The sequence below is a fragment of the Capricornis sumatraensis genome, chromosome 6, assembly GCF_032405125.1.
Source record: "Capricornis sumatraensis isolate serow.1 chromosome 6, serow.2, whole genome shotgun sequence".
NCBI classification, from domain to species: Eukaryota; Metazoa; Chordata; class Mammalia; order Artiodactyla; family Bovidae; genus Capricornis; species Capricornis sumatraensis.
Genome location: NC_091074.1, coordinates 46,892,003 through 46,919,280, shown reverse-complemented (window position 1 = coordinate 46,919,280; position 27,278 = coordinate 46,892,003). Strand labels below are relative to the sequence as shown.

The window sequence follows — 27,278 nt, the reverse complement described above, 5'->3', positions numbered from 1 at the left end:
AAGAAATTGTGGTATTCACACACAATGGAGTACTATATAGCTACAAAACAGAAGGAAATATTGCCACTTCTGACAGCATGGATGGATTTTGAGGACATTACGCTAAGTGAAAAAAAAAAGTCAGACAGCGAATGATAAAACTGTATGATCTTTCTTGTATGTAGAGTCTGAAAAAAAAAAAGAGAGAGAGAACAGATTGGTGGTTGCCAGAGGAGAAAGGGGAGAGTTGGGAAAATAGGTTAAGTGAGTCAAAACATAAAGAAGAAAAATAAAATTAAAAACAAAGTAGAATGGATACACACCCACAGATCTATTTATCCATATCCTCATCCCCATCCTTAAATAAGACAAGTACATGAATGTTTACTGTAGCATTCTATATAATGCAACTCTAGAACTAATCCAAAATGTGTATCTTATCAGATAGATAAACTGTAATACAGTCAAATAATGGAATATTATACACTAGCACTGGAAATAAAATACAATGAAATAATTCAACACAGCTAAATCTCAAGACACATAATGTTGACTGAAAACAAAAGACTGCCATTTATATAAAGGTTAAAGACATACAAAACAATGCTATATATTATCTATTAATATATACATAAAAAATGCCCAGAAATGACCTCCTTTTCCTGGTCATGATGCAGTAACTGAACCAATCTTACCCTCACTCTGTAAACAATTACAAATTGAATAAGATGCATGAAACAAATGTTTTCAGACACTGAACATCAAACAGTACAAGACTGTGATCCCCAAGAAGTGAAATAAATGAGGTGATCCCTACAATTGACTGACCTCCTAACTAAAAGCAATTAATTTCCAGACCATGAGCAGAGACAGCAGAAATCCAAATGGTCCAGTGGAGTTAAGTTGAGATGAGATGAAAATCAGCATTAGGGGAGTAAGGCACCTAGAAGTTGTGAGATAATTCTAAAAACAAGGAAGCTATGCAGAAAAGAGCTTCAGAAATCTATACAAGGGTACAAAGTAGGACAAGAATGACTAGAAAATTGTAAGATCAAGGAGTCCATAGACACAATAGAGAGACCAGAGGAAGTCCGGAGTTCTCAGTCATCACTTGGGGGCATTTGGTGGAGACTCCAGAGAGGTCAGATCTTAGCCTGTGCTTAGTCACTCAGTCGTGTCCAACTCTTTGCGACCCTATGGATTGTAGCCTGCCAGGCTCCTCTGTTCATGGGATTTTTCCAGAAATAATACTGGAATGGATTGCCATTTCCTTCTCCATGGGATCTTTCAGAACCAGGAACCAAACCTCTGTCTCCAGTGTCTCCTTAATAGAAGGAGGATTCTTTACTGCTGAGCCACCAGGAAAGCTCATTAGACTTTAGTAGCAGGGCTGAACTGGAGTGAAGGTTATTCTAGACCCATCCTATAAGAGCTTAAAGTTGGAGTTGAAAGGATCATCAAACTGATCCACAAGTAACTTAGCCTGGAGTTGAAAGGATCATCAAACTGATCCACAAGGAACTTAACTTCCTGGAAGAACAAAGCTCAGTCCTCTTTTAAGAAGGTAAATACAAATCTAAATACTCAACAAGGTAACATTCACAACATACAATTTCTAATAAAAAAATTACTGGACATGTCAAGAAGCAGAAAAATGTTACTTACAACAAGGAGAAAAATTGGTCAATTGGCTTAGCAAAGACAAAGATGATGGAGCTAGCAGAAAAGGACATTAAAAGGAACACAATAAGACATGAAGATATTAAAAAAACAAATGTAACTTCTGGAACTGAAAAAATACAAACTCTGAAATAAAAAAGTTCCCTGGATTAGACACTACATTAAAAAAAGATTAGCAAAACTTCCATGCAATCTCAATCAAAATTCCCTCAGGTGTTTTTATTTTTGGAAGGATTTCCAGTATGATTCTAAAATTATACAGATATGCAAAGATCCTAGGGTAGCCTAAAAATTTTAGGGGGAAAAGAAACAAAATACAAAGTTGGAATATTCACACTACCAAATTTCAAAGCTTATTATAAAGCCATAGTCATCAAGTCAACATAACTTAAGGATGGACCTATAGATGTAAGAACAGAAAGTCCAGAAAAACTCACAAATATATGTTCAACTGATTTTTAGCAAAGATGCAAAAGTAACTTATGAATGCTGCTGCTGCTTCTAAGTCGCTTCAGTCGTGTCCGACTCTGTGCGACCCCAGAGACCGCAGCCCACCAGGCTCCCCCATCCCTGGGATTCTCCAGGCAAGAACACTGGAGTGGGTTGCCATTTCCTTCTCCAATCATGAAATGAAAAGTGAAAGCAAAGTCGCTTAGTTGTGTCCGACTCTTAGCGACCTCATGGACTGCAGCCTACCAGGCTCCTCCATCCATGGGATTTTCCAGGCTAGAGAACTGGAGTGGGTTGCCACTGCCTTCTCCAACTTAAGAATAATAAATAACAAAACTTAAAACTATTAAAAAAAAAAACTGCTGAGTAGTGGGTACCAAGGCCTTTGATTTTATTCTTTGTTCCATGCTTAAAATATCCCTAGTTAAAAAAGAAAAGGTTAATGCTTTACCCAAAGAGCAAGCTTAATTCATATTAAATTATCATAGTTACTAGACATTTAAAGGAGGGTTTTTCCCCCATGTCTTAATTCACCCATGTTTATTTGATGTTACGCACAGGACACACACACATACATATATAAAACTGGAGAAAAGAAAAGGATTCTCATATTTCCAGATTCTTACTAGCCATTCCTACTTACTTGCTTAAATGTTTCCCTCATCACTTCAAACAACTTATTAAAGACTGCAGTTCACGGGATCTGTCTCCACACCACTGACTCAAGTTCTTTTATTGTCTTTGATGGTTCCGTCATTTTTAGGTCATAGGGACAGCATACTTCTCAGGAGTACAAACTATAACCACAATGCTCTGGTTCAAATCTTAAATTTACCATTCAAAAACTGCCTGACTTTGGGAAAGTTACTCTATCTGATTCAGGACAAATACTGAATACATATGAGGTACTTAGAGGTGCTGCTGCTGCTAAGTTGCTTCAGTCTGAACCTGGCAAATAGCCCTGCACGGTAAACATTAACTATTCTTTTTTATTTTCTTCTTATTGCTACTATTACAACTATCTCCAGTCTCCTCTCTGTCTCTTCCTATGTTCCCCCTATATCAAGGAAGGTACTAAGTCCTGCTGATTGTTTCCAGAACAATCTGACCTTCTTTCTATTTCTGGTCATCAGTAGTGGAGCACTAGACTCCTTACAGCCTTCTTCCTATAAGCCTTCCTTTTCTTCAATTTCTCTCTACACTAACCTATTACATACTACTGTCAGATTAATCTTTAGCCCCTTCCATACAACCCCCTTTTCTATAGCAGGAGTAGTTTTATGAGGCTCTATACAAGGAAAAGAAGTGGGTTTTGTTTATTTTTTTTATTTTTTATTTTAGAACACTCTGGGTTCTCAACTACTGACTATTATTAAAAAGTATGGTGGTACTGAAAGCCTCAGGGTGAATTTTAATCCTACAAAGCAAGCTAAATTCATTATTACAATATATTATAAATTGACTTTGACTAGCATTAGTAGTTCTCTATTACATCAGCAACTGCTAATATAGTTTGGGATAAGATTTAATATAAAAATTATCAGTCTTTTCTGAGTAATCACTTACCTCTCTGGGCCCTACTCTTGCTATTTAAAAAAACCTTATAGATAGGTCATCAATCTCTGTACTCCCTGACCCTAAAAGTTAATACTAATTGAGCACAACATTCTTTCCTGATGAGTCCAGAGTAAGCGTAATTATTCAGGAAATTAATACCAGTGAAGGAACTGGCATAAGTGAACTTATATGTCATTTTGAACTACATTATCTCCAGAGGTTCTCCTAATTTTAAATGTTAAAGGTTTGTGCTTCTATTCTAAAGTTCTACAAATCTATTCAAAATTTTTCTCATTTAAAATTTATAATTCAATTGAGACTACTTCCAGAAGTATAGAAAGCAACCTGAAATCTTTCATAAAAATTATTTTAGTATAGTTTTTAAATAATTTGGTTTAACATTTAAAACTGTACTTTGAAACAAATTTGAGTTTGCTATTTCAGTATTAACTCATATTTAGGTGAGAATGCATTTTGGAAACACTACTAAAATGGGCCCAGAAATTTGATATGGGCACACAAAAGTTACACAGCTACTCTCTGAAATGTAGTTCTTAAAAATTTAAACAACATGAAACTTAACTGTTTTTGTGGGTTTTTTTTTAACATTTACCTTTTTTCTTCTTTTGCTCTCAGCTGTTCTTCCTGTCTCAAAACTTGAACCATTACAGATTCAAAAACTCCACTTGTCAAGCCTGCCAAACTTCGTGGTGTTGACCGACGCCTTGTTGAAGTACATGCAGTTCCCTTCTCATCCTCCAATCCATAATAGCCTCTAGATGTAACTGCTATCGTTGTCTTTTCTCTCAAGTGCCTTGGAGAAGAATAAGTCATTCACAGGTCAAATCTTCTGGGTAAGCAATAAACCCCCTCAACCAGCATCTTAAGAAGAATCCTTTCTGTTAACTACATAAAACTTAGTTAAACCGTGCTTAGCTATGTTTCAGATTTTTATCCTTGCTACATAATTTCTAATTTTCCTTACTCATGTCATAAAATCAGTCTAAGGGATAGTGTCTTCCCTACATTAAAAAATATAAAACTGAAGCACTAAATTAAGAATTAAAGATCTCTTTAATGAAAAAAATTTGTAAAATTAAATGTAGCACATCTTTACATCTCTTTATAGATTTCATACTACTTATCATTGGTATGGGAACGTATATAATAATAATAAAACATTTTGGGAGAGAAAATTTATGATACATAAACATGTTGAAGTAATTATAAACAAATGAAGCATTATAATATATAAATATTAAGTGGTAAGCATTATGATATATAATTGTAAATTTAGAAACTTTCTGACTAAACTATATAAAGAACTTAATCTAGAGTTCTTCAACATCACCATAAATATCTTCCTTACCCTATATTTAGTAATACAATATTAACCTAACACTTAAAGATAATGATGAAAAAGTTTCTCAGCAGTTTGATTAATTACCCATAATTGAATAAAAACTATTTACACTAAAGAAACACTAAATTAATCTTATAAATTTTTAAGCCTAGACCAAAAACTGACTTCTGAATTTATGAATTAATTGTGAAAAGCATTAGGGAAAATAACTGCTGTTGTATCTTTGCAAAACATGCCAGAGCCTCTGAAAGCTTTGGACAGGTTGTTTCTACAATGGTAAAATCAAACCAATCTTAAAAGCAACCATTCATTATGCTGGAAAGGAATGTACATCAATTAGAATAGAAGTCGACCCTGTAGTTATATTTCCCTACTGTCCTACAGGCACAGCTTTCTTTAATACAAAATAAGCTAAAGGATCACCAAAACAAGATTTTATGGCATGAAATAAACTCCTGTATGTCTTGGATTATATTGACAGTGGTTTATTACTCTAAGTCAGAATAACTTTATAACAGTCTTACTCTCAAGCCATCTAGGTCCCATGAATAGTATGATTGCAAGGGTCTACTGAACTGTGGCACTGTTACGTGTTTTGTTTACTATGAGGAGATAACATTTTAATTAATACAGCTTTCGGCAGGGCATAAACTTTTAAACTGGTTTTCCAGTGTTGCTAAAGAACTTGAGCTAATCTATCCATACTATTTCAGGCTGTGATCTTTTAATCACAACAGCATACATCTGTATAATAGTTAACTGGGCTGGGAGTAAGGAATGTGGGCCCAAGGAAAATAAACTGGCAATAACAGATACAGAATGGGTATATCTGGGTTCATTTTAGTAGAGTGTTCACATTGGCAGACTGACTAGTTCTATAATTTTATTTATCTCCTTGTCAATACTAATGGAAAAGGACATTCATGGACAGTATTACACTAAAAGATGAAGACATGTCAGAAGTCACAGGGCATGGAGCACGGGGGAGAAGAAGAGTTAAGGGAAACATTAAGTCATATGCTTAAACTGTCATGTAAACAAGTCAGAAACTAAATTTTACCCTTTAACTTCAGTCATTTAAGTACAGAAGATGAAGTTTCAAACTACTTTTTTTAAATATTATTTTCTCAAAGAGAAATTAATATCCTTTATACTCATCAGAAATAAGAATTTATAAGCTTTGATATTTATCGTTCATAATTCAAATACAAAGAAAACTGTTTGTCTTGTATCAATACGTAAAGATAAAAGGGTCTAAGGAAAAAATTCTTATCCAACGTGAGTGGGTATGTAAAACTGTCACAACCTTCTCGGAAGTCACTTTGGTAATAATCATTAAGATTTAATGTGCACATATCTTTTGACCAATCATGCTTCTAGTAATTTAGCCTACAGACATATATCCATGACTGTGAGCAATAATACACACACACAATATTGTCTTTTATTCAAAAGAACAACATGGAAACAAACTTCTTTCAGTATGAGATCAAATAAAGTTACATACATCACACTGGAGAAGGAAATGGCAACCCACTCCAGTATTCTTGCCTGGAAAATTTCATGGAGAGAGAAGCCTGGTAGACTATAGTCCATGGGGTCACAAAAAGTTGGACATGAGTGAGCATGCACATCACACCACAGAATATCATTTATTAAAAGCAATAGGTAAATTTGTATGTACTCACTATAAAAGATGTCCTTATTACATTGCTGAATGTAAAAAAGAAATTTCTGGACAAAACATATTTTTTTAACCCAAAGGAATTATATACAAGTATATGCATATGTACACCAGGACTTCCCTAGTGGCTCAGGCGGTTAAGCGTCTGTCTACAATGTGGGAGACCTGGGTTCGATCCCTAGGTCAGGAAGATCCCCTGGAGAAGGAAATGGCAATCCACTCCAGTAATTAGAGATACCAAGGGAACATTTCATGCAAAGATGGGCTCGATAAAGGACAGAAATGGTAGGGACCTAATAGAAGCAGAAGATATTAACAAGAGGTGGCAAGAATACACGGAAGAACCGTACAAAAAAGATCTTCACGACCCAGATAATCATGATGATGTGATCACTCATCTAGAGACAGACATCTTGGAATGTGAAGTCAAGTGGGCCTTAGAAAGCTTCACTACGAACAAAGCTAGTGGAGGTGATGGAATTCCAGTTGAGCTGTTTCAAATCCTGAAAGAGGACGCTGTGAAAGTGCTGCACTCAATATGCCAGCAAATTTGGAAAACTCAGCAGTGGCCACAGGACTGGAAACGGTCAGTTTTCATTCCAATCCCAAAGAAAGGCAATGCCAAAGAATGCTCAAACTGCCGCACAATTGCACTCATCTTATATGCTAGTAAAGTAATGCTCAAAATTCTCCAAGCCAGACTTCAGCAATACGTGAACCGTGAACTCCCTGACGTTCATGCTGGTTTTAGAAAAGGCAGAGGAACCAGAGATCAAATTGCCAACATCCGCTGGATCATCGAAAAAGCAAGAGAGTTCCAGAAAAACATCTATTTCTGCTTTATTGACTATGCCAAAGCCTTTGACTGTGTGGATCACAACAAACTGTGGAAAATTCTGAAAGAGATGGGAATACCAGACCACCTAACCTGCCTCTTGAGAAACCTATATGCAGGTCAGGAAGCAACAGTTAGAACTGGACATGGAACAACAGACTGGTTCCAAATAGGAAAAGGAGTACATCAAGGCTGTATATTGTCACCCTGCTTATTGCAGGGTACACTTATATGCAGAGTTCATCAAGAGAAACATTGGACTGGAAGAAACACAAGCTGGAATCAAGATTGCCAGGAGAAATATCAATAACCTCAGATATGCAGATGACACCACCCTTACGGCAGAAAGTGAAGAGGAGCTAAAAAGCCAGATAAAACTGACCTTTTCTTGATGAAAGTGAAAGAGGAGAGTGAAAAAGTTGGCTTAAAGCTCAACATTCAGAAAACGAAGATCATGGCATCTGATCCCATCACTTCATGGGAAATAGATGGGGAAACAGTAGAAACAGTGTCAGACTTTATTTTGGGGGGCTCCAAAATCACTGCAGATGGTGACTGCAGCCATGAAATTAAAAGACGCTTACTCCTTGGAAGAAAAGTTATGACCAACCTAGATAGTATATTCAAAAGCAGAGACATTACTTTGCCGACTAAGGTCTGTCTAGTCAAGGCTATGGTTTTTCCAGTGGTCATGTATGGATGTGAGAGTTGGACTGTGAAGAAGGCTGAGCGCTGAAGAATTGATGCTTTTGAACTGTGGTGTTGGAGAAGACTCTTGAGAGTCCCTTGGACTGCAAGGAGATACAACCAGTCCATTCTGAAGGAGATCAGCCCTGGGATTTCTTTGGAAGGAATGATGTTAAAGCTGAAGCTCCAGTACTTTGGCCACCTCATGCGAAGAGTTGACTCATTGGAAAAGACTCTGATGCTGGGAGGGATTGGGGGCAGGAGGAGAAGGGGACGACCCAGGATGAGATGGCTGGATGACATCACTGACTCGATGGACAGGAGTCTGAATGAACTCCAGGAATTGGTGATGGACAGGGAGGCCTGGCGTGCTGCGATTCCTGGGGTCGCAAAGAGTCGGACACAACTGAGCCTTCTATGGTAGATATGCATATGTAAACATACATATGGCATCCAGTAGTTTGTAGTGTGTGTTTGTGTACATGTTCAAACTCTTACCTAGATTACTGCAGTCTCTTTGTGACAGTCCCCTGGCTTCTACTCAGACTTCTCTACAGTCTATCCTTTAGGCAACAAACCAAGTAATCCTTTTAAAAAGGTAATTAGAGTAAGTCAATGCCCTGCTGTCTCCTCTAAAGCCTTCCAGTTATACTTAAAATACAACACTAAGTTTCGATGACCTACAAGAGCTAGTATGATATGGTTCTCATTTACCTCTGCAGACCCTATCTTCTATGACTCTGCCTTTAGCTTTTTGTGTTCTGGTCACGAATGTCTCCTTATGATTCTCAGTCACAGCAACATTCGCTTTGCACTGGATCTCTCTCCTGTAAGGCACTTTTCCCCTAGATATTTGTAGGGCTAGGCATTATCACTTCATTCAAATCTCTATTAAAATGTCACCATATATGAGAGTGCTTTCTTGACCACCACAACCAGCAACAGATTCCCTGTCATTCTCTATTCCCTTACTCCACTTTCTTTTTCTTCATGCTACTCATCATATACTACATGATATAATTATCTATTTACTTGGTAATTATTCATCTCCTTACCAGAATGAAAGCTCCAGAAGGATAAGGACTTTGTTTTGTTAATGGCCATTACCTTCAGAGCCTCAAATACTATATGTACATGGCATTTGAAAGGATACAAGCCAAACTATATATTATTTTAAATTTACACACATAAAGTTGAAAAATTCCAGTCATTTATTCTGTTGTTCACAGTAAAAGAATCTTTATCAAACATCTCTTACTAACTAGTAGTTTTCATTTTCATTCATCAGAGAATAAAAGGCAATATTATAAGATGAAAATAAGTCTCACTTCCAAATAAGAACTGTTAGATAATTAATCAACCTTCACGTTATACAAAAAATAACTCCCCTTTTCTAAAACTGAAGCTTTTTCCTTCCTACTAGGAAAATTATTCTATGAAATCAGTCTGGTAGTAGTTTGAAAATAACAGATTGCTAACTGTAAGTAAAAGCTAAGCAACAATTATAGTTGATTCATTGACTTTTTTTTAATTAAATTTTTATTTTTACTTTATTTTACTTTATAATACTGTATTGGTTTTGCCATACATTGACATGAATCCACCACGGGTGCACATGCGTTCCCAAATATGAACCCCCCTCCCACCTCCCTCACCATAACATCTCTCTGAGTCATCCCCGTGCACCAGCCACTCACAAAGTGTGAAAGGTCTTTTCTGTGGTGTTGATACAGTCCAAATTTCAGAATTCAGAGGTTCAATTTTGTTTAAAATGACTAAAATATATATTAAGATGGAAATGAGCTGACATTAAGTTTTATTTAATGTTAACATATGGACTAACACTGACCCTCTACTAAATACAGATATTTGGAAAGGTTTCCACTATTACATGACTTTATGTTACTAAAACAATGTAAAAGTGACACCTATAAAATTTTTTATCTGTATACTTTAAAGTTGGAAACAGAATCATCTAATTTGCTTAAAAATATTCTAAATGGAGAGTTTCAACCTCTTTTAAACCCATTTACTTAAAAAATTTTAAACGCAATACAGCCCTCAGGGTCCTGACAAGGAAGAGAGAATACTCAAAAGGAGGTGATATTTAATGAAGAATCTATTTACAAATGTGCAGCTAAGCTTCAGGGAAACTAGGAAGGGATGGAGAAGCACTCGTGGACCAGCCATAGAGCATTTTATCACTCTAGATTCATCAGGGGAGGGGAGGGAGTAGTTACTGGAACCAAGAAGCTGCCATTGTAGGAGGGAGCTTACACATGATGATGTACAGTCACTGACAACCTGCAACACAGCAAAAAAGAAGCTGTTAGGTAAATATTTCTATCTCTCTGTCAGTGCCTCCAATTCACTGAATCCAATCAGAAGCCAGAGAACAAGGCAGACTAACTGAAGGAGTCCTTAGAGATCAGCCTCCCAGGACACACAGCATAGTGCAAAGGGTAGAGAATAGATTTGAAGGGGGCTAATGTATGCAGGTCAGGAAGCAACAGTTAGAACTGGACATGGAACAACAGACTGGTTCCAAATAGGAAAAGGAGTACATCAAGGCTGTATATTGTCATCCTGCTTATTTACCTTATATGCAGAGTACATGAGAAACGCTGGGCTGGATGAAGCACAAGCTGGAATCAAGATTGCCAGGAGAAGTATCAATAACCTCAGACATGCAGATAACACCACCCTTATGGCAGAAAGTGAAGAAGAACTAAAGAGCCACTTGATGAAAGTGAAAGAGGAGAGTGAAAAAGTTGGCTTACAGCTCAACATTCAGAAAATTAAGATCATGACATCCGGTCCCATCACTTCATGGGAAATAGATCGGGAAACAGTAGAAACAGTGTCAGACTTTATTTTGGGGGGCTCCAAAATCACTGCAGATGGTGCCTGCAGCCATGAAATGAAAAGACGCTTACTCCTTGGAAGGAAAGTTAAGACCAACCTAGACAGCATATTAAAAAGCAGAGACATTACTTTGCCAACAAAGGTCTAGTCAAGGCTATGGTTTTTCCAGTAGTCATGTATGGATGTGAGAGTTGGACTATAAAGAAAGCTGAGCGCCGAAGAATTGATGCTTTTGAACTGTGGTGTTGGAGAAGACTCTTGAGAGTCCCTTAGACTGCAAGGAGATCCAACCAGTCCATCCTAAAGGAGATCAGTCCTAGGTGTTCATTGGTAGGACTGATGTTGAAGCTGAAACTCCAATACTCTGGCCACCTGATGCGAAGAGCTGACTCACTTGAAAAGACCCTGACGCTGGGAAAGATTGAGGGCAGGAGGAGAAGGGGACAACAGAGGATGAGATGGTTGGATGGCATCACCAACTCAGTGGACATGGGTTTGGGTAAACTCCGCGAGTTGGTAATGGACAGGGAAGCCTGGCGTGCTGTGGTTCATGGGGTCTCAAAGAGTTGGACACAGCTGAGCGACTGAACTGAACTGACTGAATGAAGACTATCCAGCACAACAGTTCAGTACTGGTTTTCAATAGCAACTGACTGATATTAGGGAAGGCAGAACTTTTTCTGGTGGATTTGAACAAAACCTTTTGCATGTGTGATAGATAAGAATCATTATGCAGTTAGCTTAACCTGTCATGCACTTTTTCCATCTGTATTTGTGTATCTTTATGAACTCTGAAATGAGCTTCCTTGATAGCTCAGTTGGTAAAGAATCTGCCTGCAACGCGGGAGACCCTGGTTTAATTCCTGGGTCTAGAAGATCCCCTGGAGAAGGGGCAGGCTACCCACTCCAAACTACAACAGTCTTTGAAATCAAGTACCAAAAGAACCCCAACTTAAAACAAACCTTTCAAATAGCTCTAGAGTCAAGGATTAAAACAAGATTTTGAAAAACTAATGAAATATCAAAACATCCTACCCCAAATAACTTCATATTGGTATTTTTTTAAAAAATGAAATATGCTTAATCTATTATTTCAATTATCTTGTTTAATGTGTTATATATAATGTTTTACAATATATACAGCACAACTGTTCAGGAGAATCCATATATAATTTGTAAATAAATATGCATACAATTGGGGTACATATTGGAAACCTGGAAACTTTTTCTGCTTGAGGAGCCAGACCATAAAAATTTGGAGACCACTTCTCTCATTGCAGGTATATATCTGATACCCCAGTTTTCAGAACAAAGAAATCTTCATCCACACACACACACACATTTATCACAGACTGTTAAATCTGTTTCCTAATTGATCTTCTTTACTTTCTATTCTCCCAGTTGTTACTCTTATTCCCTGTGCATTTTTAACTCCTCTTTATCCAACCCTCCAGTTCCTTGAGTTCTTTATTTGCTCTATTTACTCTAACATAGTTCAGCCTCATGTAGATAACTAGTTGGGATCCACTGATCCATCATATATGACTAAACCTCTCTTTTTCATGTTTTTGTTTTGGCCACACACTGCAGCATGCGAGATTGTAGCTCCCCAGTGACAGAACCCGTACCCCTTGCAGTGGAAGTGCAGAGTCTTAACTACTGGACTGCCAGAGAAGTCCCATGACTCACCTCTTCTTTTATCTCATCTCCCTTGACCAATATATCTTTCTGTCTCAGGCACCCTCTCTCTCTCTTGCATCTCAGCTGAAAGGTCCTTCACTCCTATATCTTCACTACTAAGGACGGTAGGAAAAAAAAAAAAAAATCACCACTTTGTAGTCTACTGTCTAACTGTAACCTAAACTGGACTCACCTAAGATGACTGCTCTGAAGGAAGTCAACTCCCTCTTTGGTTCTCCATAACAGCAACTTCAAATGTCACCATTATTCAAAAGCTTCACCTCACTATTCATTATCACATAGTAGCTGACTTTGCTTACTACTAATTTCACAGAGAAAATGGTAGTTTTAAAGAAAGAGTTCCATTAACTTTCTGTTTCTCAAAAAATAAAATTATCTGAATCCAAACAAAATTTATCTGGATTTTAAGTTGCAGTGAAAAAAGTGCTTACCAAAAACTAATCCAGGAGTAGGTTTTCAGAGTTTGTATTTCATTAATTATTTCCTGCATTTTCAGCCTGTCCCTGCTAGTTGCCTTTAGCATATAAACATGTCCAAGTTTTTATTAAATACAAACCATTCCCCTCAAGAAGTACCACATCTAAACTCTTGGTCCATTTCACTTTTCACACTTCAAACTATCATTTGCCTACACCTACTCCACTGAAATTCCTCTTCCCAAATGACCTCCTACTTAATTCAAATGATAATTTTTCATTTCTTATTCACTCAACTTCTCTATACCATCCAATTACCCTTCTGTCAAGACCTTAACATGGACTTTGCAGAAAGAATAGTTTCAGATAGATAGGCAAGAGTGGAGTAGCAATACAAATTAACAAGAAAAATATTCATTCATAGTATTCAAATTCATTCATTCAAAATATTTACTGAGCAACAGGGATTCCTCAAGGACATGCTGACAGTTTGCATATCAGGTTGAAACAATGGTGACACCATTGGAAAAAAAAAGTTGAGAGTTGAAAAGAAAAACAGGAAATCTGGGAAGACCTGGGTTAGAAACACATTCAGTTTTTAACATTTTCACATAACAGTTACACAAACAGCTGTGAAAGTTCTATGGACAGAAATAGGAAACTAAAACAAAAGGAAAGGCTGAAGATACAGATGTGGAAGTCTTAGCAATAAAGTCATAAAAAACAATCTCTCCACAGAGGAACAAATATAGGGAAACATGATCTAGAAGCATAACATTAGGGATCATCCATAATTATAAAGAAAAACATAGCAAAAGAGGAGGAAGATTCAAAAGATAAGTTATTCTTAAGACAAGAAATAGCACAATAACCAACAAAGAGAAAAGTTTTAATATCAAGTGATCTAAACTACTTAATCCTCCAGGTAGATAGAGAAAGTACTAAGTAAAAGCCAAGGATTAAACAAGAAGACATTCATTAGTAAAATTCAAGAGGGCAACTTCAATAAGGGAATAATTAGAAATAACTTTGTAAGTTAAAAAATATCTCAGAATTTTTGCTCATACCTGAAGCGGACATCAAAAAAATTGACGATAACACCCCTCCCCCAAAGAGGCATCAAAGACCACCACTGAAAACCAATCATTTCACTCAATAAATTTCCGTTTCTTGACTTTGCCTTTCTAATTTAAGGAAGGCACAAAGGTAAATGTCAAGTTTTTATTTACATAGGAAGGATGCTGAGAAGTGCCTTACCAACCTTGATAGCTCTGATATGCATTTTCCATAAGTTAGGACTGCCCTGTTGAACATTTTACTAACTTTACAGCTATTCCTTATCACACAGAAGCAATCAAGAGTTCTCAGCACAGAGGGCTGAGAACAGAGGGCTGTAGAACAGAGGGCTCCCTAGGTCACTATCTTTCAAAGACTGGTTATGTTCATTTTCCCTAGACAACACTAAATCTGTGACAAGTCTGCAAAGTGGGCAGACAGATACTTTGGCTTCCTTTTCTTGGCTAACTCCTCTAAATATCTGCCAAGTATTGATGAGGATTTAAAGTGGGATACTGTAAATTCAGAATACTTTCAGATGTGACAAAGACACAAAGAAAAAAGCTGGGAAAGCTAGGGTGAGTCTTGCCTTTACCTACCTGAAATAACAGATAATAAAAAAGAGATGTAGGGACCTGACAAGAGCTGAAGACTTAAATGAAATTAGGAAGATGTAGAAAGTGGATATCATGGTGTTTATATAAAATAAGTAATGCTACCAACTTCTCTATTGTTCATTTCAAGAATGGGAAGGATGTCATTCTTACTCCCCACAAACTAGTAATTCCTATTGTTCTCTCATATACTTTTAATTCAAAAAGGAGCATTTTATTTTCCCTCCTTTATGGAGATATAACTGACACAAACCACTATGTAAGTTTAAGGTGTATGATATGTTGATTTGATACACACATATTTTGCAAAATGATTACCAGAGGGTTAGCTAACACCTCCACCAGGTCACGTAACTAAAAACAAGTATTTAAAATTTTCATTTCTGAATATTATTTTTCTTCTGATTTAAAAAATCTTCAGTTGTTTTACCCTGCCCTCTGGGTTTTGCAAGGTTTAGCGTGTGTTACAGGACTATCTGGCTGTATTGTCTCTCCTTTATTCCATAAACATTTATTGAGCACTACTGGGTCCCAGGCTCTGCTTTGGGAGCTGGGGATTCAGAAGACAATGGTCTTTGTCTTCCAGGTACTTCACTGCTCTCTTGCATTTTTCCATTCAGATATGCTGCTTGGTACTGCACCTCTGCACCAGTTTCTCTGTTCTTTCTTCCCCTCACCATCTGGTAACCTTGTTTCTTCAAAACCCAAGCCAAATCTCTCCCTCCTTGGATACTTCTCTATCTTTGACAATAATCATTCAACTCCATCTCATTGTGGTTCTGGTCTTTTTCACTGATGGCTATTCTGCAAATAGTTATGATTTTGGTGTGCTTGTGAGATGAGGTGAGCTTGGGGTCTTTCTACTCTGTCATCTTAGCTAATCTCTCCATCTCTCACTTATTTCTTCTGCCAACTGACCAAAAAATGAGTGGTTAAAATGTTGATTTCACAATACTATAAAAAAATATAAAAAGTACCTTATGTAAAAATAAGAACATAAAAATTTCATTTATGGAAAACTAAGAAAAAATCATTTGACAGAGGACTCATCTGATTAGATATTAAAATGGATTTTAAAAGTCACAGTAATAAAGAATTTTAATGCCAGAAGATGAAGAGTTAAAACATACCAACAGTATAGTGAAAAGAGTCCAAAAGTAGATCCAAATATTTAAATATATTAATATTACAAAATGGTGTATCAAAGCAATGGAAAAAAATAATCCTGTGACAAATAGCTGGATGTGAGATAAAAAATAAAGCTCAACTTCAACTTCAATGCTTGATCAGACTCATTTATTTATTTCTTTTTTCAATACTAAGTTCTCACAGATATTGAGTTAGGTGCTGGCATCAACACTTACAGGCAAAATTCCTCCTTGCTGAGCTTACAAGCTAGTAAGAAGATACACAAAAAGTGAGTAAACAAATACATACACATAAGTCCTAACTATAAGACACTGTAAGTTCTGTGAAAGACAGTCAAGAATGATTTCTCCAAGGAAATGACAGGAGTCGCCAGCCACGATGAAAACAAGCAAACAAAAAAAGCAAACCAAAAAAAACGAAGAAAACTTTGGGGATAAGAGTGTTCTAGGTAAAAGAAAGAGCAAGTTTTATAAAGATGAGGTGAGGTGAGAAATGGCTTGGCAGGTATATAAAGAACAGTAAGCCAAACTCCTCACTATAGCCTCAGTGCAAATGAAGTGCCTGATGCAAGGTACTGACTTCTCAATGCGCATTTTTTTTTTGAAGTTTACCCTGGCTACTGAGTAGAAAATGGACTCTAAGAGAAAAAAGCAGAAGCAGGAAAAACAAATCAGCAAACTACAGCAGTATTCCAGTCAAGAAATAATAGTCTGTACTTAAGGGGAGAAAGTGAAGAGAAATGGGCAAGATTTAAAATATACTTCAGTTCTACTTGCAATTTTTAAGGAATCCCACTGCTGGGCATACACACCGAGGAAACCAGAATTGAAAGAGACACATGTACCCCAATGTTCATCGCAGCACTGTTTATAATAGCCAGGACATGGAAACAACCTAGATGTCCATCAGCAGATGAATGGATAAGAAAGCTGTGGTACATATACACAATAGAGTATTACTCAGCCGTTAAAAAGAATACATTTGAATCAGTTCTGATGAGATGGATGAAACTGGAGCCGATTATACAGAGTGAAGTAAGCCAGAAAGAAAAATACCAATACAGTATACTAACACATATATATGGAATTTAGAAAGATGGCAATGATAACCCTGTATGCAAGACAGCAAAAAAGACACAGATGTGTATAGTGGACTTTTGGACTCAGAGGGAGAGGGAGAGGGTGGGATGATTTGGGAGAATGGCATTGAAACACGTATACTATCATGAAAGAATCGAATCGCCAGTCTATGTTTGATGCAGGATACAGCATGCTTGTGGCTGGTGCACGGGGATGACCCAGAGAGATGTTATGGGGAGGGAGGTGGGAGGGGGGTTCATGTTTGGGAACGCATGTACACCCGTGGTGGATTCATGTCAATGTGTGGCAAAACCAATACAGTATTGTAAAGTAAAATAAAGTAAAATAAATAAATAAATAAATATCATATAATTAAAAAATATATATATATATACTTCAGAGGAAGAAAACTCAGAAATTGTTGATATACTTAAAATGAGAAATAAGTAAAAAGGAAGAATCAATGAAAAGAGCTAGTTTTTTGGTCAGAGCAGCTTCACAGACAGTGGAATCATTTGCTCAGAACGCAAGAACAGGCAGAATAGGCTTAGAAAAGAAAAAAACAAACCCGAAGGTGAGTGTGTTTTTTTTAATTTCAATACTTTATTTATTTGGCTGTGCCCTGTCTCAGTTGTGGCACTCAGGATCTTTGATCTTCACTATGGCATTCAGGATCCTTTTTACTTTCTGCAGGCAGGATCTAGTTCCCTGACCAGGGATTGAACCCAGACCCCTGGCACTGGGAGCACAGATTCTTAGCTACTGGATCACCAGAGAAGTTCCTGAAGTTCAATTCTGAACATGCTAAAATTTGGAATAGCTAACTTTTGTTCAACACAGTACTGGAAATCCTTATCACAGCAACCAGAAAATGAAAAGAAATCAAAATTGGAAAGGAAGAAGTAAAACTGTCACTGTTGGCATATGACATGATACTATACATATAAAATTGTAAAGACACCACCAAAAAACTACTAAAGCTTATCAATGAATTCAGTAAAGCTACAGAATACAAAATTAATATATAGTAATCTGTTGAGTTTCCATACACGAACAATTAACTATCAGAAAGAGAAATTTTTTAAAAATCCCATTTACCATCAAAGCAAAAAGAATAAAATATCTAGGAAAAATATCTAGGAATAAATCTAAGGAAATAAAAGATCTGTACTTGGTACAGTGTACATTATAAGACTAATGAAAGAAACTAAAAATGATAAACAGATGGAAAGATACTCCATGTTCAGTGAACGGAAGAATTAATATTGTTAAAATAACTATTCTACCCGAGAAAACCTACAGAGTCAATGCAATCCCTATCAAAATACCAATAGTATTTTTCACAGAACCAGAATAAAGAATTTGAAAACGTGTATGGAAACACAAAAGACACTGAAGAGACAAAGCAATCTTGAGAAAAGAAGACAGATGAAGGTATCAGGTTTCCCGACTTTACTACAAAGCTACAATAATGAAAACAATACAATACTAGTACAAAAGCAGACACACAGACCAATGCAATAGAACTGAACACCCCCCTCCCCATGGTTAATTAATCTGTTACAAAGCAGGCAAGAATATGCAATGGAGAAAGGGAGTCTCTTCAACAAATGGAGTAAAATAATGAAATTAGATTATTTTCTTATATACAAAAGTAAACTCAAAATGGACTAAAAAACTAAATGTAAGATGGAAAACCATAAAACTACCAGAAGAAAACATAAGAAGAGCACTCTTTGACATAATTCATAGTAATGTTTTTTAAATATTTCCTTTCCTATAGCAGTATTTCCTTTACTAAAGCAAAGGAAACAAAAGCAAAAATTTTAAAGTGACATCTTACTAAACCAAAAGCTTTTGCACAACAAAGAAAACCACCAATAAAGTGAAAAGACAACCTACGCTGGGGAAAAATACTTGCAAACAATGCGAATAACAAGAGAGTACTCTTCAAAATATACAAACAGCTCATACAGCTCAGTATCAAAATACAAATACTAATTTAAAAATGGGTGGAAGCCCTGATAAGACATTTTTCCAAATAACACATACAGATGACCAACAGGCACATGAAAAGATGTTCAACACTGCTAATCATCAGAGAAATGGAAATCAAAATCACAATGCGATATCATCTTATATCTGTCAGAATGGCTATTATCAATAAGACCATAAATAACAAATACTGGCAAGGATACTGAGAAAAGGGAACCCTTACCTACTGCTGGTGGGAATGTCAACTGGCACAAGTACAGAGACTCCTCAAAAGACTAAAAATAGAACAACCATATGATCTAGCAATTCCACTCCTGGGTATATATTCAAAGAAAACGAAAACACTAATTTAAAAAGATACATGCATCCCAATGTTCATAGTAGCACTATTTACAATTGCCAAAATATGACAGCAACCTAAGAAAACATCAACAGATGAGTGGATTAAAAAAGATGTGGTTTGTGTGTATGTGTATAAAATATACACAACAGAATAGTACTGAGCCATAAAAAAGAATAAATTTTACCATCTGCAACAACACAGATGGACCTGAAGGGTATTATGCTTAGTGAAATAAGTCACACAGAGAAAGACAAATACTGTATGATATCACTTATATGTGGAATCTAAAAAATAAATGAAGAAAACAAACAAAGCAGACTCATAGAAAACAAACATATTTACCAGTGGAGACAGGGAAGTAGGGAGAGGCAATCATAGGGGCAGGGGATTAAATAGATGCCAACTACTAGGCATAAAATAAATAAGCTGCAAGGATATATTATACAACATAGGAAATATAGCTTATATTTTATAATAGCTTTAAATGGGGTATAATGTATAAAAATTTTCAATCAGTATGTTGTACACCTGAAACTAATATTGTAAATGAAGTTATACCTCAATAAGAAAAAAATGGTAAAACTTCACACAAACAGAAAAAAAAAAAAAAAAACCCCGAAACATCCGAATGAGTACAAGAAACTAGTGACAGTATTAACCTATTTTAGTAGGGGACCAGGCAAATGAAGAGGAGATATTTTTACTGTAATACTTCTACCATTTAATTTTTTGCCACCAAGATGTATATATTATTTTTTAAATTAATAAACTACTGACAAAACAAACACTACTGAATTGTTAAGCAAAGTCAGTGTACATCAGTTACACTATTTCCTTTAGATTATCACAGTAGTTATACTTTATATGCTTAGTTTTTAATAATTTATACTGCAAACACATATTGTTGATCTCACCACCACAAGTATCTAAATGCTCCCTCCACCCTGAAATCTGCAATGATCCTATTCTCTCCAGTTTCTCTTTCAGGTAGAAAGGCTTCTTTCTCTCAGTCTCTACAGCTCTAGATCATAAGCAGTAAGCACTGTGATTAAGCACCTGGGCTCTGGAGCTAAACAGATTCAAATCCAGGTTCTGCCATTAATTAGCTTGGTAAACTAATTTTCCTGTGTCTCACTTCTTCATTTGTAAAATACATTATGTAAATCATTAATTACTTCAAGAGTTATGGGGATTAATAATTTAATATAGATAAAGCCTTTCAAACAGAGTGGCATTACTGGCATAATGCAGCCAAGGCAGGTTGCTGCTACTCCTTGTTGTAAACTGGCAAATTAATCACACGTATTGTTTAAAAGTATAGCTATACAGTAATGAAAACATTAGCAACTAACTTGTGTGACTGAAAACGTTTAAAAATAGTTTTAACGTATATTCTTATTATTTCACAAATTCATCATACCATCATTGACGGCTTCAACCTATTTCTTAATAAGTTATGCCAATTTTTAGTGAAAAGCAGTTTGCATTTTTTTGTTGGTAGCCAAACAAAGCACACGGAGAAGGCGATGGCACCCCACTCCAGTACTCTTGTCTGGAAAATTCCGTAGATGGAGGAGCCTAGTGGACTGCAGTTCATGGGGTCGCAAAGAGTAGGACACGACTGAGTGACTTCACTTTCACTTTTCACTTTCATGCATTGGAGAAGGAAATGGCAACCCACTCCAGTGTTCTTGTCTGGAGAATCCCAGGGATGGGGGAGCCTGGTGGGCTGCCGTCTATGGGGTCGCACAGAGTCGGACACGACTGAAGTGACTTAGCGGCAGCAGCAAACAAAGCACAAGATGGCTAATTCACATGATGAAAAAATAACCTTAGAAGAAAAAACTACAGAGTCAAACAAAACAAAGCAAAACAAAACCATCGCTAAAGGAAAAGGTCCTACTGTTGCTATCCGATAATCTGACATGCAACAATATACACACATAACAATCAAACAACAAGTAAAATCAAATCTAGTTAAGTGATAAGCAGAATACATGGCAAAATACATAAACTACATATGGTAAATTAAAATTTTGTACTGAACTTTTTGTGTGAGTAAATGATACATATATACATGAGATAAAGATGACTAACAAGTGACATCTGATGGGATAGGTGATTTTGTAACTATTCGTAAAAAAGGATTCGCATGCCAATTCGGTGGTGGTCTGCTGCAGAGTTGGAGGCACTGAGTGCAGCAGTGGGTGCATGGGACCTTTTGAAGGAGGTCACCATTATCTTCATTACCTTCACCATAGTTTGAAGTAAAGTGAAGTTGCTCAGTCAAGTCCAACTCTTTGCGACCCCATGGACTGTAGCCCACCAGGCTTCTCCATCCATGGAATTTTCTACCCAAGAGTACTGGAGTGGGTTGCCATTTCCTTCTCCAGGGGATCTTCCTGACCCAGGTATCAAACCCGGGTCTCCTGCCTTGCAGGCAGATGCTTTACCTTCTGAGCCACTTTGGAAGGGGCTGAGCCACCAGAGAAGCCCCCATCATAGTTTAGCCCCAGGTAAATAACAGCCCCACCCATCCACAGAAAATTGAATTAAAGATGTACTGAGCCTGGCCCTGCCCATCAGAACAAGACCAGTTTCCCCCTCAGTCAGTCTTTCCCATCAGGAAGCTTCCATAACCTCTTATCCTTCTTCATCAGAGGGCAGGCAGACTGAAACACCACAATCACAGAAAACTAACCAATCTGATCACATGGACCACAGCTTTGTCTAACTCAATGAAACTATGAGCCATATTGTATAGGGCCACCCAACGGGCAGGTCATGGTGGCGAGTTCTGACAAAACATGGTCCACTGGAGAAGGGCAAACCATTTCAGTATTCTTGCCTTGAGAACTCCATGAACAGTATGAAAACGCAAAAAGAGAGTTCATTGAAAGATGAACTCCCCAGGTCAGCAGGTGCCCAATATGCTACTGGAGATCCGTGGAGAAATAACTCCAGAAAGAATGAAGAGACAGAGCCAAAGCAAAACCACCACCCAGTTGTGGATATGACTAGTGATGGAAGTAAGGTCTGATGCTGTAAAGAGCAATATTGCATAGGAACCTGGAATGTTAGGTCCATGAATCAAGGCAAACTGGAAGTGGTCAAACAGGAGATGGCAAGAGTGAACATCAACATTTTAGGAATCAGCGAACTCAAATGAACTGAAATGGGTGAATTTAACTCAGATGACCATTATATCTACTACTGTGGGAAAGAATCCCTTATAAGAAATGGAGTAACCCTCACAGTCAACAAGAGAGTCCAAAATGCAGGACTTGGATGCAATCTCAAAAATGAGAGAACGATCTCTGTCTGTCTCCAAGGCAAACCATTCAGTATCACAGTAATCCAAGTCTATGCCCCTACCAGTAATGTTGAAGAAGCTAAAGCTGAACAGTTCTATGAAGACCTACAAGACCTTCTAGAACTAACACCTAAAAAAGATGTCCTTTTCATTACAGGGGACTGAAATGCAAAAGTAGGAAGTCAAGAAATACCTGGAGTAACAGGCAAATTTGAAATTTGGCCTTGCAGTACAAAATGAAGCAGGTCAAAGGCCAAGAGAGTTTTGCCAAGAGAACGCACTAGTCATAGCAAACACCCTCTTCCAACAACACAAGAGAAGACTCTACACATGGACATCACCAGATGGTGAGTATCAAAATCAGATTGATTATATTCTTTGCAGCCAAAGATGGAGAAGCTCTATACAGTCAGCAAAAACAAGACCGGGAGCTGACTGTAGATCAGATCATGAACTCCTTATTACCAAATTCAGACTTAAATTGAAGAAAGTAAGGAAAACCACTACACCATTCAGGTATGACCTAAATCAAGTCCCTTACAATTATACAGTGGAAGTGACAAATAGGTTCAAGGGCTCATATCTGATAGACAGAGTGCCTGAAGAACTATGGACGGAGGTTCGTGACATTGTAGAAGAGGCAGGGATCAAGACCATCCCCAATAAAAACAAATGCAAAAAGGCAAAATGGTTGTCTGAGGAGGCCTTACTGATAGCTGTGGAAAGAGAAGCAAAGGCAAAGGAGAAAAGGAAAGATATATCCATCTGAATGCAGATTTCCAAAGAATAGCAAGAAGAGATAAGAAAGCCTTCCTCGGTGATCAATGCAAAGAAATAGAGGAAAACAATAGAATGGGAAAGACTAGAGATCTCTTCAAGAAAACTAGAGATACCAAAGGAACAAATTATGCAAAGATGGGCTCAATAAAGGACAGAAATGACACAGACCTACCAGAAGCAGAAGATATTAAGAAGAGGTGGCAAGAAAACACAGAAGAACTATACAAAAAAGATCTTCATGACTCAGATAATCAAGATAGTGTGATCTCTCACCTAGAGCCAGATATCCTGGAATGCGAAGTCAAGTGGGTCTTAGGAAGCATCACTACGAACAAAGTTAGTGGAGATGATGGAATTCCAGTTGAGCTATTTCAAATTCTAAAAGGTGATTCTGTGAAAGTGCTGCACTCAGTATGCCGGCAAATTTGGAAAACGCAGCAGTAGCCACAGGACTGGAAAAGGTCAGTTTTCATTCCAATCCCAAAGAAAGGCAATACCAAACAATGTTCGAACTGTTGCGCAATTACACTCATCTCACAAGCTAACAAAGTAATGCTCAAAATTCTCCAAGCCAGGCTTCAACAGTACGTGAACCGTGGACTTCCAGATGTTCAAGCTGGATTTTGAAAAGGCAGAGGAACCAGAGATCAAACTGCCAACATCCGTTGCATCATCGAAAAGCAAGAGAGTTCCAGAAGAACATCTACTTCTGCTTTATTGACTACACCAAAGCCTTTGACTGTGTGGATCACAACAAACTGTGGAAAATTCTGAAAGAGGTGGGAATACTAGACCACCTGACCTGCCTGCTGAGAAATCTGTATGTACGTCAGGAAGCAACAATTAGAACTGGACGTGGAACAACAGACTGGTTCCAAATCAGGGAAGGAGTACGTCGAGGCTGTATATTGTCACTCTGCTTACTTAACTTATATGCAGAATACATCATGTGAAATGCCAGGCTGGATGAAGCTGGAATCAAGATTTCCAAGAGAAACACCAATAACCTCAGATACACAGATGATACCACCCTTATGGCAGAAAGCAAAGAACTACTAAGATCCTGTTGATAAAAGTGAAAGAAGAGAGTGAAAAATTTGGCTTAAAACTCAACATGCAGAAAACTAAGGTCACGCATCCGGTCCCATCACTTCATGGCAAACAGATGAGGGGAAGAATGGAAACAGTGACAAACTTTATTTGGGGGGCTTCCAAAATCACTGTAGATGGTGACTGCAGCCATTAAATCAAAAGACACTTGCTCCTTGAAAAAAAAAGTTATTACCAACTTAGATAGCATATTAAAAAGCAGAGACACTACTTTGCCAACAAAGATCCATCTAGTCAAAGCTAAGGTTTTTCCAGTAGTCACGTATGGATGTGAGAGTTGGACTATAAAGAAAGAAGCACGTCGAAGAATTCATGCTTTTGAATTGTGGTGGAGGAGTCACTTGCGAGTACCTTGGACTGCAAGGAGATCCAACCAGTCCATCCTAAAGGAAATCAGTCCTGAATATACATTCATTGGAAGGACTGATGGTAAGCTGAAACTCCAATATTTGGGCTATCTAATGCAAAGAACTGATTCATTGGAAAAGACCCTGATGCTGGGAAAGACTGAAAGCGGAAGAAGAGGACGACAGAGGATGAGACGGTTGGATAGCATCACCGACTCAATGGACATGAGTTTGAGTGAACTCCAGGACTTCGTGATAGACAGGAAGACCTGGCATGCTGCAGTCCATGGGGTCGCAAAGAGTCGGATATGACTGACTGACTGAACTGAAAAAATTAAAAATAGTTATCCTATCATTTACACACTTGCCAAAAAATCTTTAGAAATAACAGTTGATTTCAATTTCATTACCAACCAAATTCCCTACCATGGAATTAGTAAGTAGAGGAAGTTATTAATATACAGGCAGTTGTATCATTATCAGGGATTCAGATAAACCGGAGGATATTAATGGTTCTCATACTTGTTCAGTGCTCTCTGGCTCACCATGAAATAATGTCGTGTTTAACATTAATTTTTTTTAAAAAACCTTTTATTTAGCTTGTTATGATGTTTAAGATTATGTTCTTATAAGTACTTATCAGATACAAATATAGGTTTGGGTCTATAAAAATCAAGCTGACAAATTAAGCATAACTAACTGATACTGTCAATATGTACTTGCAATATAATAATTATATTTGTCCTATTCATTTTTTTTTTTTGGTGACTGGTAAACAAAGTTGTAGAAAATAACTTGGAAGATATAGTAATTTAAATAGGCAAAATTCTGTATTTAACATAGTTTTTTCCCCCGAGAACTGGAAGACTGAAATTATCCACTTATAGAAACAAAATTAAGTCCAACTTAAATTATCTAGATATTTAAACATGGCACATTATCCAAGTTATTTAGCAAAAGAAAACATTGTCTCTTCTTTATAGCATTATTCTAAGATTTTTGCTTTAATAAAAAATCCTTTTATATAATGTAAACAGATACATTTCTATTTAATCCTTCACCAAATCTGCTAAAAGAAGCAAAGTCAAATGTAAAATTAAAATCTATTAACTAAGCTTAAAATTAAGGGATGGCAAAACATCAAACTGATGTTAGTTTTCTCTTCTAATTCATCCCATCTATATGTCTCTTGTAATTCTCTAGCTTAAAAGCTTTTAACTTAATAACTCACTAACAAGGAATATCAAACTTTCTATTAGCACAGCATATTAGACCCTTTAAGCTCTGGCTCCATAATCTGGCCCTTCCAGTCACAGCTGTCATTACTTTTCTATATATAACTAGCACTCTAGCCAAACTAAACTACTGACCATTCCCTAACTACATATAGTGACTCTCCTGCCTCTGAACTTGTGAGTATGCTATTCTTGTTGACTGGAATGACCTTCACATCAATTTAGTTTATCAGCTTCTGTCTTTTCATTTTCATCTTGAACCCCTCTACACTGTTGATCAAATAATAAGCATTGTAAATATATTTTGACCATAAGGAACATTACCCATCTTTCTACATTAACCATACACTACCTTCTATTATGCTTTTATTTATTGTATCCATCCTTTAAGAGAGGATATGGTATCTGAACTCAATTAATATATGCTAAGTTTCTCTGCCCTTGAAGAGCTGGTTTCTAGAAGTACAAAAGCATCAAAAAATCTTAAACTTGGGGGGGGCAAACAGATAGCTTCAATATCATGATATTCAAAATCTTCAATACAAATCATATGAATACAAAAAGTGGGCTAAGAACAGAGGAATATACCTAACCCAAGCTGAAACAAGGCAGAAGAAACTGTGTAACTCTCCTTAGGAGATAACAACTTTGCTGAATATTTTATAAAAAGCAGCAATTCTGACTTGATATAACTGAGTATTTATTTGATTTTGATAAGCTCATTTATTTCATTAACTGAAGAATTACCAAACAATTAATATCACAATACAGACAGACACATAACTACCACAGAATTTTTAATGCTATAACCAAATGCAAAGCAAAGAATCACAGAATGCAGTGAAAAAACAATTCTGTATCAGACTTCATAGAAGAGGTAAAATCGGAGCTGAGCCTCAGATATAATTAGGATTTCACTAGACATAGAAAAAAGAAGAGAAGTAGAAAAGAAGACACTCCTGATGTTTTGAAATTGCTCTGAATTTGATGAAGTTAATGGCAACAACTGGAAATTGAATTCCAGAGAAAGTCAATGTCTA

The 27,278-nt window shown here is 36.9% G+C and overlaps 1 protein-coding gene across 1 annotated transcript in view; it reads right to left on the bottom strand.

Moving 5' to 3' along the window:
* BRD10 (bromodomain containing 10) overlaps positions 1 to 27,278 on the bottom strand; it is a 107,702-nt gene that overhangs the window by 68,260 nt on the left and 12,164 nt on the right. Inside the window, exon 2 of the mRNA XM_068974240.1 lies at positions 4,280 to 4,480. Within this exon, the coding sequence (XP_068830341.1) occupies positions 4,280 to 4,480 (201 nt within the window). The remainder of the gene's footprint in view (positions 1 to 4,279; positions 4,481 to 27,278) is intronic.